Source organism: Calidris pugnax, unplaced genomic scaffold (genome assembly GCF_001431845.1).
Source record: "Calidris pugnax isolate Ruff unplaced genomic scaffold, ASM143184v1 scaffold111, whole genome shotgun sequence".
Taxonomy (NCBI): Eukaryota; Metazoa; Chordata; class Aves; order Charadriiformes; family Scolopacidae; genus Calidris; species Calidris pugnax.
In genome coordinates this window covers 6,255,819-6,270,771 of record NW_015090872.1, presented here as the reverse complement: position 1 = coordinate 6,270,771, position 14,953 = coordinate 6,255,819, and the positions used below count along the sequence as shown (strand labels likewise).

The 14,953-nt window shown below is 46.5% G+C and overlaps 1 protein-coding gene across 3 annotated transcripts in view; it reads right to left on the bottom strand.

The window, feature by feature from the left end:
- The window catches only part of TP63 (tumor protein p63), a 68,976-nt gene extending 68,213 nt beyond the window's left edge, over positions 1-763 (bottom strand). For all 3 annotated transcript variants that reach the window (XM_014945740.1, XM_014945741.1, XM_014945742.1), the window contains exon 1: positions 610-763. In XM_014945740.1, coding sequence (XP_014801226.1) covers positions 610-651 — 42 coding nt within the window. In that variant the 5' untranslated portion in view covers positions 652-763. The remainder of the gene's footprint in view (positions 1-609) is intronic.
- Between the last annotated feature and the right edge of the window lie 14,190 nt (positions 764-14,953).

Genomic DNA, 14,953 nt, shown 5'->3' with positions numbered 1-14,953 from the left:
TAAGTTTAGACAAAAACTCTGTATAAAATATCTTGTTGCTGCTGCAAGTCATGAGGGAAGGTATTAAGAGCACTGAGTAAAGGAGCTATTGGCGTGGACACTAATGCAACATTTAGAGCGGAGAACCTTTGTTTGGATATTATTTCACTTGAAAAGGTAACCTAAGAAGGGGTTTATAATGCATTTTTGGTTCTTTCCTAGATACTATCAACTTTTAACAATGAACAGCAATTTTGACAATAAAAGACTAATAAATGAATTATAATGCAGTCAACACAGATACTGCTCAGACTGCTACAGAAACACAATCTGTATACGTTGCCCACAGTAAGTGACTACTTTGCCATGCTTTTCCAAGGAAAGAATATTGTTTGGCTGATCAAGGTTCCCAAAACAAATTTGCTGTCCCAAATGTCAAGACTCAAAGCTCACTCTCATTCAGATATTCAGCCCAGTAAACGCCGCTTCCCATTGCAAAGCACAAAAGTTTCAAAAAACAAATGTATATTCCACACCTAACTTCAGGACTACAGGGGGGAAGAAATCACATACATTCGCTAAAAATAAAAATGTATTAAAGATATCATAGCTCAAACCTAGAATCCTTACCTCGCTATACTGGGACTGGGCATTGTTTTCCAGGTACAACATGTTAGCAGTCAAATTGATCAATGCTGCTGTTCTTTCTTCTGGCTCCAGGATTTTGACAAACACCTCCCACCCCCTAGAAGACCCTAAAAAAAATATATGATGCTACTTGGAAGATAACAGGACTCGGAGTGTGCCTCTCTGCATAATTGAAGTTTCCCTTATATACCTAACTATAGGCAAGGAGAAGGAGGTGGGGCTCTCCTGCCTTACCTGTCCAATCTGTCAAAGTGCCACCTGGAGTCCTCCACTCCAATGGAGAGAGGCCTCTCCCAGCTCATTAAGTAGTTAGAATTCCTTATCACCAATCTCTAAAAAGCAAAGGGAAGGGAAGGGGGGGAAATGACCCAAAAAAGAAAAAAAAAAGGAAAAAAAAAAGAGAGAGAGAAAAGAAAGGAAACTATAACTTTCCCCTGTCATTTTTCTATAAGTTTGGGAACTCAAAAGACAGATATGGAATTGCTACAAAGGACCCGCTTTGAGAACTTATTTTCTTAGAAGACTCCACAGTTTTCTTTTTTCCAGGCACAGGCTTTGCTGCTACCAAAGTCCAAAGTATTTGGGAAAGTATCAAGATGCACCATTTGAGACTGGCGGTGCACTAGCACAGCTGAGCCTCTGGCTGCTGCAGCATGCAGGGCTGGGACAAAACCCACAAGGAGCTTTCTGAGAAGCATTCACCGTTTCATGCACTGTAATCCTGCAATGTTCTCCCTTGTCTGCATGCTCTTGTCCACACTCACAGCCAACAGGTCCTGTGTTCGCAGGACATCACTCCAGCTGCGTGGTTTTTTTCCCCCTCCTTTGCAATTGCTTGTAACTCACACCACGGTAACGAGCCTTAAAATAATCTTGCTTAAAACAGGAAAGGTTACAAAAAAATTTAAAAAGTAACTCATCCAGAGGCACTCATGATTTTAAATTAATATATGGGAGAAGTTGTTTGGTACCACTTAGTGAAAACCACCTGGACGCTGTGCCCACAGAATACCAGAGATTTTGAAGAGGCAGGGAGGAAAAGCACTGACTCCTTAGCCCGCTCGGACTCGATCTGTGGGTGAACAGAGCAAGAAGACAGGCAGATCACAATAGCCCCACTGCAATTTAACTCTGAACGAGCAGAAAAAGTCCCCCTCATCCTGCCCCACTATCCGGGCTGCAGAGCCCCAGCAGTGTGAGGTCCTGGCACCGGCAGCCCCTGGGAGCAGCGCTGGATCACCCTGAGCTCCAAAACACCCCGCTGGAAGCGGTCCACTGTCACCCCTCAGAGCGAGCGGGATGTACGGCTGGAACAAAAGCCAGCTCTTTTTTCCTGCTCCCAAAGAGCAGGGCGAGCACCATCGAGCACGGGAAACAAAACACCTTTTAAAGGGGTGGGGAGGGGGAAGAGAGGAAGCCAAACATCCAGATCGCAGTGTGGCCACCTGCCCTCCCACCCTAATGACAGCACTTCACTGCAGGTCCTCAAATACTACCCTGAAGCCGACCGGTGCCTAATTGTGGAGTACCCGCATGGAACTGAGAGCCCCAAACCTCCCACTGGGGGTGGCAAGCAACCGACCCCCAGGTGCTTTGCAAGGCTGAAACCCACCCACAGCCCCAACACCTCTGTGCAGCCCCATCTCTGCCCAGGAGCTGCTGCTGTTCCCCGCCACGCCAACTCCCTCGCCTTTGGGCATCATTTAACCCCAACTTCCCTGAGCACACAGGGAGGGGACTCCAGGTTCACAGGGAGATGAAAGTAGGCAGTCTGTGCTGCTCAAGGTGCTAACAGCTCTCTAGGGTTCCTTCTCCAGCACATGGCAGCAGGAACCACTGCTGACTTCCTGCCCATCTGCAAAGTGGATGATCTGGACACTGCAAGCTCACACCAGCCTCTCCAGGCTGGAGACAGGCAGGACATTCACAAAACTGCCACCAATAAAACAGCACAAAAATGATCTTTACACAGGAACCAACACCAGAGGAAATGCAGAGCAGAGGATCATGGTGCCCTCCCCACCCCGCAACGGCTCCTTGCCACAAGAAGCAGGGTAGGTGTCTCATTTAGCTCTAACCCTGCGAGCACAACTCAACAAAGGACTGCTGGGAGCAAGAGAGAGAGGTTGCAAACATTTCCAATGTACCTTCCCGCCTCCTCCTAGCTGAGCACAACATGAGGAGGTGCTTCCAGGAACAGGCTGCAAGGAGGAGCGCTGAGCCCTCTCCAGCCAAGGGAGAGCCTTACCTACCACCACCAGCAACATCCCAGCCCAGGCTGGGTCCATGTGCACCTCCTGAAGTACCAGCAAAAGACTGCTGTGTACACAACAGGTTTCCTACGTCGCAGTAACAACTCAACAGACCACTGCTGCAGCCCCTTCCCCTCCTCTCTATCTTCCACCACCTAACACCAGGGGCTATGTCTGGTGCACTTACCTGATCTCACCCAAGATGGGTACAAGCCAAAAAGCCACACGAGCGCTAATCTGGAGATAGAGGCAAGGTTTGCAGGGAGCAGCCACAGCACCGTTAGCCAAATGGGTCACTCTGCAGCACCACTGCAAAGCTTGCGTGGAGCTAGACATCAAGCTGGAGATCACCTATGGATTTTCTGCTGTCTAATAGCATGGAAAAAATTATGCTGTGTTTAGAAAACCCTTTTGACCGGTGAAAACTCTCAGTTTTTTTGATACTGACCCATGAATTCAAAAGCTATAGAGGGGAAAGAAAAAGGAGAAGAAGGTACATAAAGAGACCCTCCAGCCTCAGCAAGTCATTGCAAAACCCTCTTTTATTAGCTGTGCTACGAAACTCATAAGATCCTCCTTTTCCAAGTCATTAATGCAGAACTGTTGTGTTGGGTATCTGCTATCTTCCATCCCACAGGTGGCTGGAGGTGGTTGTGGGTGAAGCAACACTCAGATGCACTACACAGAGATATGTGGAAGTTTATCCAAAGAGATCTGCATGTCAAACACAAGGAGAAGTGTATATAGCATGAATAAATTGACATGTCAGCACAAATCCCTGCCCTCTGTACACACAGCCCCAGCCTGGCTCAGTGTTTCTGAGGCATTAGCCTGTGCGGTCACCTTGAAGTGGATGCTGGACAAGTGGTTTTTTGCAAATCAGTCATCCACAAGTGACACAAAGGAGGCCACCACCACCCTGACAGGGGTGGCAGGAGGTAACAGAGCGTGCACCAAACACTGCACCCACCAACACTGCTGCAGCCCAGGCACAAGTGTACCTCCCTCACTATCCCAGGGCTCCAAATTTCATTTCATTGCCTTCAGACCCAAATGCACCCCCTTCACAAGATGCTTCCCCCTATCCCATGGGCTGATGTTATGTCTTGAATATTCATACAGGCACTGAAGGCACAAGGGAAGAGTGAGGGCTTGATCACTCGCCTTTCTACATTACCATGAGAAAGAAAAGCTCCTAGAATTTCATTTGATTCTCTGCTTTTGCAGATGCAAAAATTTCACATAGTTTTTCTCCAACAAGTTAATAGCAGCAAGGCAGCATCTCTTAGAGTCTCTCAGGGGGAAAGCTGACTCCCTGAAATAGTGTGTGTTTAAATAGCTGAGTCACAAAACCAATGGGACACCCCCCACCTCCTCAAACTGCACACTCACTCCTCAGCAATGGGACAGTGATAGTTATCATTTATCTGAGCCTTCTGGACAGGTCTCCAAGGGAAACACTGACATCAGTCCTGTTGCAACTGTGATGGTCGAAAGTCATGGCAAGGCAATCTTTGTAGATGGAGATTATACCAATTAGTCTAGTCAGAAAAAACAGACAGATTCAGGTAAAAGCCCTCCTTCCCTGTGTTAAAATAAATAAATTGCTTCATATTGAGGCCAGACGAATAAGATTTAACTCTATTCTTCTAGTCACAAAATCTCCTCCACCTCTGAACAAGACAAAAAAACAAGCTAGAAAATAAAGAAATCAACCCAAACCATCAGGAGTTGTGCAAAGCCTGGCAATACACACTTCGGACGCTCGGTAGGACTGAACTTAAAAAAAAGCAAAGCAGCTCAGCCTCGGTAAAGGAAATCTCTTCAAAATAAGTATGTCCAATACTGTAAGAAACTACAAATAATAAGCGCTAGTTAGATTTGAAAGTTTCAGCTGCAAACCTCCCAGGTCTGACTCGGATATGCTAGAAAGCTTCTGGCAATGCTTTGTGGCTCCTGCTGGTATGTTGAAAAACAAAATAATAAGCAAACAAGACCCTTAAGTTTCCAAAATGAGGTATCAGCCAAGTCAAACTGCTGATTCAGGCTCTTTGTTTGGCTGTGTTTTCCCCATGCTATTGTACAGTTTGCCCTGGTCTCTTTCACCAGTACAACTCCAAGTTCTCAATAAACCATCCAGGACGCAACGTGTGTTAAATCACAACATTTGAAGATGTCATTGCCAGAATCATAGTGTTAACTGGAGATTGGGTAATTTCTTTTGGAAGCAGTGTGTGTGTGTGCGTGCACACCTGCCTGCACATTAGGCGGTTCATGCAGAATTTCCTGCAGATCAAAGAAAAAAAAAAATCTGCTCAGACCTCTCCACTCTGTGATAAAAATAGCATCTGGATCAACCGCGTCACCACGGACTGTGACATTCACTCAGCTCAGAAATGTTTATAAATTAGGACTGAGATAACAGGAGGAGGAGGGAAAAAGTAGAACGTGGGGTTTGGGGTTTTGTTTTGTTACATCTGAATAACTGCTGAATGCTCAAAAAAACCAAGCCTCTGCCAAGAGGCTTTGAAAGTCTTTCCAGTGGAGACTTTACAGGGACAGACATGACAGACTGCAATACCAGGCAGCCAGGTTAAAGAGGAAAAAGAAAATACTTTCAAAAAGACTGATAGAAGTCACCCTTCATTCCTAAAAAATCACGCAGGGCTGGTCTTCATTGCTCAGACCATAAGGAAGAGCGGAAAAAAGAACTCAGCACATAAATAGGTGCCTTCCCCACTCAAAAGAAAAAAAAAAATCCTCCATAGTAAGACAAAACAAATATATAAACAAAAAAGAAAAAATAGAGATGCATCCTGCCTGCTGCTGACTGGATATAGCCTTGTGAGCACCCAGGACAGGCTGGGACACTGCATGGGAGGTGCAGCTCATCCATAGGCAGGAGAGAGACAGATGCCCCTGGCCCTCACAGGGTTAACTGCTTTGCTGTACCCATGAACAAAAATTCAATGGCCTCCTGGTGTCCCCACCTCTGACCCAGGGATGGGTCCAATGCCCAGAACTTCCTTTAGAAAGCACTCCAGTGTCTGAACCTTCAAGCTAGAAACACGGCCAGGCTGCAAGTGCTCAGTACTGAGGATCAATCTGCTTTCAAAGTATTTAAAATTGCATTTTTCTTCCACCCATTTTAAAAGTGCATGATAAAGAGATAGTTTGCCAAGGGCAGGAAAAGACCTCAGCTCCTGGCTCTGCCTACAGCACAGGTTGGCTTCTCCTTCCCCAAAGGAGCATGCCCCCCCCATGGCAATCGCCTGTCACAACAGCCCTGCCCTCCGACCCTGGGTAAACATCTGCGCACGCTGCTTATTTGAGCTCCTATAGCCTTGTTATCTCCCCCAGAACACCCCTAGGGCTAATTAGAGAGTTAATGGCATCATGTCAGGAGATAACGCTACATGGGGGGAGCGGGGAGAGGGAAGGTGGAAAGGAGTTGTGAAACAAAACCAGTTCCCTTCACAACCACTGTGCAATATTGGTTTAGGAAGGGAGCACGCAGCCCCTGGGGATCTGCCCTCTGGCTGCTGAGCTCCATTTAATAAGAGAGCAAAACACTTCTCTGAAGAGATTCTGCTCTCCAGCCACGATGATGCAAGGTCCCCACGCCTTCCCTACTGCCTGCACAACCAAAACCTCTCCAGCCCCATCAAGGGAGGTCATCCCCACCAGAATGCTAGCAGGAAATCACTTCCCACAGTCGGGGTACAATGCAGGACACACATTAAGCACACAGATAATTTATCATCAATAAGTGTTGTCTGTTTATTCCTGATGCTGCTCTTATCTATTTTTTCCACTTTTCTGTACCCTAGTGACTCTTTTTAAAGAGCAGCTGCTTTCACTAAAAATGCTTAGAGAGAAAAAACACTATCTGGACATAGATTTTTTGCAGGGCAGCTGATCAGCCTGCAAAACCACTGGCCAGCAGACACTCGAGATGACACTTTTGCACTGATAAGTGAAAAACCACAGGTCAGCAGCCAGTCACGCATGGAGACATGACCAGGGGACTTTGGAGGTTCAAGCCATCAGCAGCTCTTTTCTCAGAGTAACAACATTCAAACTGCATTTTTGCCTGATGAGGACCTTTGGATGCTCAACACAACATGTTTGACAGCACACACACATTCCCCCCAATACATTTGTAAAATATTTTGCAAAAGTAAGAAACTTACACAAGAAAGTTCACGTGAACTGCTCCTGAGGAGCGTGAACAGGCCCATCCCTGCAGCTGGAGGTGAGACAGGGGCATGGCATAAACCTGCACCCCAGCACGAGACAGAGTGTTCTGGCCAGGGAAAGGGAAAAGCAGGAGATAGGGACAGATTACAGGCTCTTTGTTTTTAATTACAAGAGGAGCAACTGTTGACAGACCAGGGTTGCTCTTGCACAAGCAGCTGAGGGGAAAGTGTTGTTCTTCCCTTATCTTGTATAAACTACAGATTGCTCTCGGGAAATGCACAACTGTTCATAAACGCAAAATCACAGCAGCTCTTTCCAGCCTGCCTCTACTACGCTGCCAACTCCCTCCCACCCAAGCCCTTGTACAATAATCCAATATTTAAAAAAAATAAAATAGTTATCAGCTTGCAAGAATTCAAGAAGTTCAAGAAAGTCTCCCAAACCTCTGGTTAAACCCTGACCCTCTGCAACCGATGACCATCCATGCTTCTCATGCAGGTGCATCACCATTACCCTGTATTGCCCTAGTGTGTTGGGCCACAACATACACCCTGAGGCACCCAGGGGGCCTGTTTGTTCCTTGTTTCCTAAGCTGAAATTTTGACTGTCTCAGTGCTGATCTTTGTCCCCTTGTCCTCTGCCTGCTTTCACTTACCACCTCCACCGCTAGTATGGCAACAGCCATAGGGTTAACAGCCACAGAGTGGTTCAGTTATTTGGCTGGGGACCCTCCCCAGAAGATTGATTGGTTTGGTTTCTGATTTGTCTAATCAGACATCACCACGTGGTTCACCATCCCCATCCATGTCCTTAAAGGTAAGAAAGGCGCTGCAGGCTACCTTTTCCAGGTGTTTAAAGAGGCTGGAGATAAAAATCCATGCTTTTAAAGCTGATAGTTACGTTCATTACTGAAAACTCCTCTGATCTTTCTTTAATATCAGGATCTGAATTTGCAGAGTAGCAAAGGATTCATTAAGCAGTGAGCACAAAAACCCAGGCCACAAGCCACTCCCTAATCTATGCTTCACAGAGATTGATTTAATTTTCTGTGACTGCCTGACAATTCACTCCCTCATTAATTTCAGTGCTATCAAATCAGCAACACTGAGGTGGAAAGCAGGTGGTAGAGAGATCCAGAGGAAAACACCACCTACTCCAAAAGTCTCCTCATGAAATATTGGAGGAAAAAAAATTATAGTTATTAACAGGACTATGGGCAGGATCTACAGAACCACAAAGCAACATATATAGTGAGACTTTGGACGCATAAGGTTTTCTTCAAAGCAAGAATCCCAATTAATGCAAGAGAGGACTTTAAAAAGAAAAGCTACACCCCACAGCTCACTGCAACACAGACACTTTGGCTGTGTTGGACGAGGAAGGGGAGCAGGACACTCCCAAGGCTGTGCTCCAGGTTTGTCTTGGCCTGAAAGGAGCATCTCATGAGCCTGACAACCCCTTCCAGGCATGGTCAGCACCACAGCTTGCAACAGGGCTGTGAGGTACTCTCCATCCATCTCACCCCACAGAAGAAGGCAGGGAGAAGAAGTACCACAAAGCTCAGCAAAACTTTCATTTGGCTGGAAATGCATAGCTTGATTCATCACCCTACTTCCAGCTAACAAGAGAAAAGGGCTTCATTTTCCTCCCACCATCAATTTGGTTTAAAAATAAAAAAAAAGGTCCAGAGGAATGTGAACTTTGGGGAAGGCCGTTCTACTTCTGTTGGTGTTCAAAGTGTGCTTTGTGGCTTGCTGAAATCCCAGCTGCCCAAGGCAGTTACCTCTTATGGGCTCTAACCCAAAGCGTTCCCAACAAATAACATGGAAAGTATGTTCAAGGAAAGAAGAGGATCCTATCAACTAGATAGAAACCTGCAGTGAAGTTCCCAGCAAGGAGGCATACACCTTAAACTTTCTCTGGAGGCAAAAAGTGCCTGCGGTCTATTGCTCCAAGATCAAAATCCCTTTAATTAAGTGTTTGTGCAGACCTTTTAAAGATGTAAAATAAGCACTAACGCATTATTGCTCCATACTTAAGAAGCACGTGCAGCACCATGGAATCTTTTGGAGGCAGGCCTAGCTGCTTGGGGAAGGTGTTTTCTGAAGCGACTACTTCTTTTGTTCAGAGGTATTTGCATGTAGGCAGATGACAGGACTCTCAGTTGTGACACTCTTCCACCTCAAGTGCTGTAGCAGTAAGAGCTGAGGGTTTAAAGGCAGCCTGCCAGAAGAGCCAGGCCAGAACCGACACAAAACACCCCATTGCACATGACTCTTTTCCCAGTAGGTTTGTGCTTTTCAGCTTAAAATTAGTTTTATTCCCTCTCAAGATCAATGTAAACCAAGATACTAGAAGGGCAGAAATACTTAAAGGAATTTTAAATACGCTCCCAAAATGATCTATAGCACAGCAGACAGATCGCCTATTGGTTTTCTTCAATACCATTGAGAATTTAGGGAAGTGGCACTAAAAATAAAACACTTGGTATAACAATACTCATGGACCAGCTACATTCTTACAAAAAGAAATGTAGCCAGAACTAGGACAAAACAGCACAGGAAAGGGAGCTAGTGAAAAATTATTTTAAAGAAACATAAATAAGTCTTCAGACATCTTTACTACAGACAGAATGAGAGAAATCTTCAGGCTTTGGCCAAACTGAATGAACAAGTACATTCTCTATGTCCATCCTTTATCTGAAAGAATTGACTATTTCTGGATTTGTGTCTGCAGCCTTAAATGCTATTAGATCATTTGGAGGGACCTACACTGCAGAAGATTAAACATTCAGCAGGATTACAAAGCCAGGCCTAAATGAGCTTATGAGTTCAACTGCAAACAAGAGAGGTGCTGGAGGGAAACTTCCAACAGAATAATGCATTTTCTCATTATGGAAATGCCTTTGCATAATCTCAACTTTCTTTGCACAGCTATGGAACGAACAAATACCCACAAAGAAGAGAAACTTGGCAAGCCTCAGACTCTCTCAAGCACTAACCAGACAGCAATAAAAGCTTTGATCATATCCCTGTGCTGTACAAAGTCCTTCCTTCCTTTCTATGGTCAGTCTGGGAATACTTAGGCATGGAAACAGACGGCCGCACAACCCGCTGTGCTGCATCTGCTTATCAAATTGGCCTTATCCTCCAGCTGCAAACCCATTTCTCAACAAAAAGTAGGGCTGTGGCACCTGCCAGAGCCCTGGGCAGCACACACCATGTGTTAGTCAGCCCCTGCACCGAGTCACTCCGCATGCACCACTCAGCCTCACTGTGCGTGCCACGCCAGCTCCCTGCCCTGCTCTTGGTACGCAGGAATGTCCTCCCTGTCCTGCAGTCCCACCACCAGCTTTCATCTGCTTCCTCAGCCATTACCTTGCAAAAACTGGAGTTCTCTTCTCCTGACCCAGCAAAACATTTAAGCAAACAATTAAAGTTAACTGAGATCAGAGCCTGAGCTTTAATATTACAGCACTGGATAGGGTGCAGCAGACATCCTGCTGGACAGTGGTGGTGGTTTTTTTTAAATGATGTCCATTGTATTCTTGCACACCTGATCCTGACCACAGCCCCTAGCTTGTACAAGTGATGGGCTCCTAGAGATCCAGGAATTCACTGTATGGCCTCCAAATATGAATTACTGAACTGATTTACATAGTGCTAAGGCTGAGAGCATGCAGAAGAGGTCTACCAGCTAGCCTGGCCATCTTGGAACAGGGTAATCCTGCTGGTGCCTCAGCCCTACTGCTCTCCAGTTTGCTGGGCTGCAGCATGGGAAGATACCCTATGCAATGCGGCTGTAGTGAGCCTACAGCAGGGTAAACCTGGTAAATTTTTCTTGTTCCCATGAGAAAGCATCAAATACCAACTCCGATTGATGCAAGTGCTGAGGCTGAGGTTCTACATGGGCCAGTTCTTCCCTACAGCCCAGTTTTTCCTCTATCTCTGTGTATAAAGGAAGACAGCAAAGTTAGAACTGAAGCTGTGACTTTTTAAGAATATGGAACACACGTTGCACCTCTAAAATATCTGTAACCACCCACAACCTATCAAGCTGAGGACTCAAACCCTAAAGGACACAGCCCTGTCTGAAGCACCCACATCACCACCATCTCCTTGGGAGAAACCCACCCCATGAGGAGCTCAGTGGTGCTTAAATAAGCCACATGCAGCAAAGCCCCACGATGATTTGCAGAAGATGAAAAAGAACAAATAATAAAAAAGACAAGGAATTCTCTCTCCCTTTTGTGGGGAGGGATGGATCCAGGTTAAGAAAACTCTGACCACGGAGACTGTCTGGGGAAAGGCATTCCACTGAACTGGTTAGGCAAGGGGCTGGCTTGCTCAGGGGCATGAAAGGAAGGTATGTACAGGGGGAGGGGGATGAGCTGCTCCATCACTCCGGACAGCACTCCTGCTCCTACTAGTGAGGTCCCTGGAGCCCTGGGCATTCTGCTGGGATGGTGGCAGAAGACTTCCCGACTCTGCAAGCCCCTCAAATAACACTTTTATCAGGATGCTGCCCACTGAATTCCTTAGCCCAAAACAGCTTCGTTGGGGTCCAGACTAGCATCTCTTAGCATTGATGAGCAGTTTAAAGACTTCTGAGGGATGGTGAAAGAGAGCACCTTTGCACGGCGTGACAGGCTGAGAGCATGCAGCAAGGGCTCCAGGGTAATGGAGGGGTTATTGCACCACCACACAGTCTTCCTAGAGAGAGGTCCCCAGACCCCTCCCCCCCATACCTCCAGGGCATTTAATCAGTCAGGAAAAGAAAAAAAAATAATCATATAACATCACCTGGTTTCTAGCACTGCAGGATACAGCCTTTGAGAAACAGCGTTCCTCTTGAGTGCAGTGGCCACCACCCCACCTCAGACCCCATGGTTGCAGGCTACATCCTTGGTAAGGGAAGAGTCTGGGGACCAGATTCTTTGGTGAAGACTAACAAATGATAGGTGGCCCACAAAGTCACATATTCAACTTACCTTCCTGGCCATCTGCAGCTCCTTCCCACACCAGGGCCATGGCAAAAACTAAATGTTCTCCACACCCACAAGGACCACCAACCCCTCACTCTGGCTATGCAAAAAAGCAGACCTCCACTGGGATTTCCCAGCCTGTCTGTGGTTAATGCCATGGGAGACAAAGAAGCACAACCAGTAGCCTCACAAACGGGCCACTCAGGACATTGTGAAAGAGTCGGTCACAAGGCACATGGTTGGGGAAGGCTGCTGACTGTCTAATGCTACACCAGACCCACAAACCCTCTTCCTGTCCCCTCCAGGTCTTTTCATCCCAAGGTACTGCTGATCACCAGTTTCTCTTACCCCTTTCTTATATGGGACACAGGAAGAATGTTTCTTCCGTAAGAACAGGAATGTGAGAACTGCAAGGTGTTGGCTCAGCAAGAGACAGAGCTGTAGCTCAGATGAGAGGGGTTTCTTTGTCACTCAACCTTCTTCACCTCTCTCCACAGGTAGTTGCATTTTCAAGGCAATGAACACAACTGATGGGCATTCAGCAGGGCAGGACTTGTGCTCGTTTTCCAGCCCACCAGTGGGACAGCTTCTTCAGGCACTGCTTTGAACACAGTAGCTCCTTCCCAACCGCCCCCACTTTCCTACTACTGTGATCAAGCAATTGTACCCCCAAAAGACTAATACAAAAAATTGCACAACTCTCACCAACACAACTCTTGGGATCAAGGATGTACATCTTTCCAAGCTGAAAGATTCACTTTTCAGCCATAAATTGCAAGAAGGTGCTGAGCTTATTTTAAAGGCTGATCAGGATTGCCTTGAAGTCCACATAAGGACAATTGTTTTAAATGAAAAAGTCTTAAGCTGGCCTTGCTCTTCTCCTAAGACAAATCTAATAATAAAAAGCACTCTGCCTTGATCTTACTGTTCATCTCCCAGGGCCCCTCCATTTTTTCTGCATTCCTTTGTGTTTATCTGCCCTCTTCAACTCTGTGCTGCAATCAGCTGCGTGTGGCACCTTGTGTCTAGAAGTGACATGGCTGAGGTTACAGGAGAGACAGGTGCAAGGGGAGTTCTTGCCCCGAAGCTATCCAAAGGAAAAGAGAAGCTGGAGGGGAAGAGGGTTGTAAGGTATTTCAGATTAAAGCCGACAAACAGCAAACACCTTGCCCCAGGCTACACATTCTCTGCCAATGCAAGCTGCAGCGGCTGCGAGCCCCAGAAACAGCAAAGCAAACACGGGCTTCTCTGCAAGGGGGAGTTGTCACCTGTCAGGGATGTTTGCAAATTTATAGGGAGGTGGTGGTGGTGGTAAGGGGAGTAAAAAGAGCTTTCCTCATTTTAAAAGGCAGGCTGTTTGCACAGGTTTGCGATGCATATTTTGCTTTGTAAAGGCTTTTGTCCAGCATTCAACTGAGCGAAGGTGCTGTCTTCCACTGAAGACAAACTGGAACATTTATTAATGTACATACATTAACATACTCTGAGACACTGCCTTACAGTAAGGGTGAGGATGGGATGGAATTTCCCCGCTCCCCCTTCGGCTTGTCATGTCAGTGAAAAAACATCTCTAAAAGAAGTCGCTGTGCAGCTTGGCCTCTCCAGAAATGCCTCCTGCAGGGCTGGAATCAAACCCATCACAAGCAAGAGGTAACTGCATAGCAAAAGGCTGCCTGTCCTCCTCTCCTAACCCCAGCGCTCACTTCAGCGGTGTTCGGAGAGGACAAGAGGAAGGGATTTTCCATTCAAATTTCACTGCACCACAGATGAGAGAGGGAGACTCTGAACAAGGGCTTAGAGTGAGCCTGTTAGCTACCACAGTGTTCTGCTGACAGCTCAGAGGAGATAGAGATGGGGAGGCTTTGCTAACACTCAATGCAGCAAGCCAAGGTTTGAGCATGGAAGAAACAAATTTTCTGCTGACAACCTCTAAATTGTTGGTGATTGTTTTTTTTTTAGGAGGACTTAGTTCAAACAAACATTACCACCTATTTTGAAAAGTAGGAGTCCCTCTAAACATGGAGAATCTTTTGGACTAGCTATTGAAGAGACACCCAGCTCCGCTACAGTGTTGGAAAAAACTGAGATATGCCCTTTCAGATCCAGGCACTGATCGAAGGCTTGTGTGACACCCCCTTGCACCCAACCTGGATGCAGAATCAACAGACAAACAGACATGACAACCATCACCTCTCCTTGGGCGCTTGGAGTAGCTTTGCCACATTAGCCAAGCACAAACCCAACCTCAAAGTAGCTTTTTTACTCTTTGCGATCTTGCAAGGGGAGAGGAGAGCACCGCAGTCTCCCAGCAGAGAGAGGCAGTAACAGGTCAAACCTTCTGGCACTGGGAACTGCAATCAGCATGACCTGGGAGCTCTTTCCTTGCAGATGCGATCCTTCAGGGTACACACACTGCCAGGTGCAGACCGCCAACACGACATGGTCAGGCACATTAAAAAGGGTGGTTGATTAGCCAGGGAATTAACTGAGAGTTTCTCAAGATGGAAATGCAAAGGAATGAGTAGATTTACAGACTTTCAAACCACACATGATTTTTAGCCTGAAGTATAGAAACCCCAGGAAGAACAGAAACAGGACACGAACAGCTTGAACTCCTGAAATACCTCCTTCTCCAGCCTGCAAGAATATCACCTGGCTTCCTCACCAGAGCTATTGCTAAGAAAAAACTAGTCAGTTTGTGCCAAAGGCAATGAACCAGCAACCACCAGTGTGCCTCATCTGCATTCCAGTCTGAAGCCATACTGGTGAGACACCCACGGCCAAGACTTGTTACAAACACTCTCTGGCTTTGCCTGTCTGGAGACACAGGAAGAAAAAAAACCTCAACCCCAGTCAGAAACCAAGTTTTCTTTCATATCTGACCTTCAAG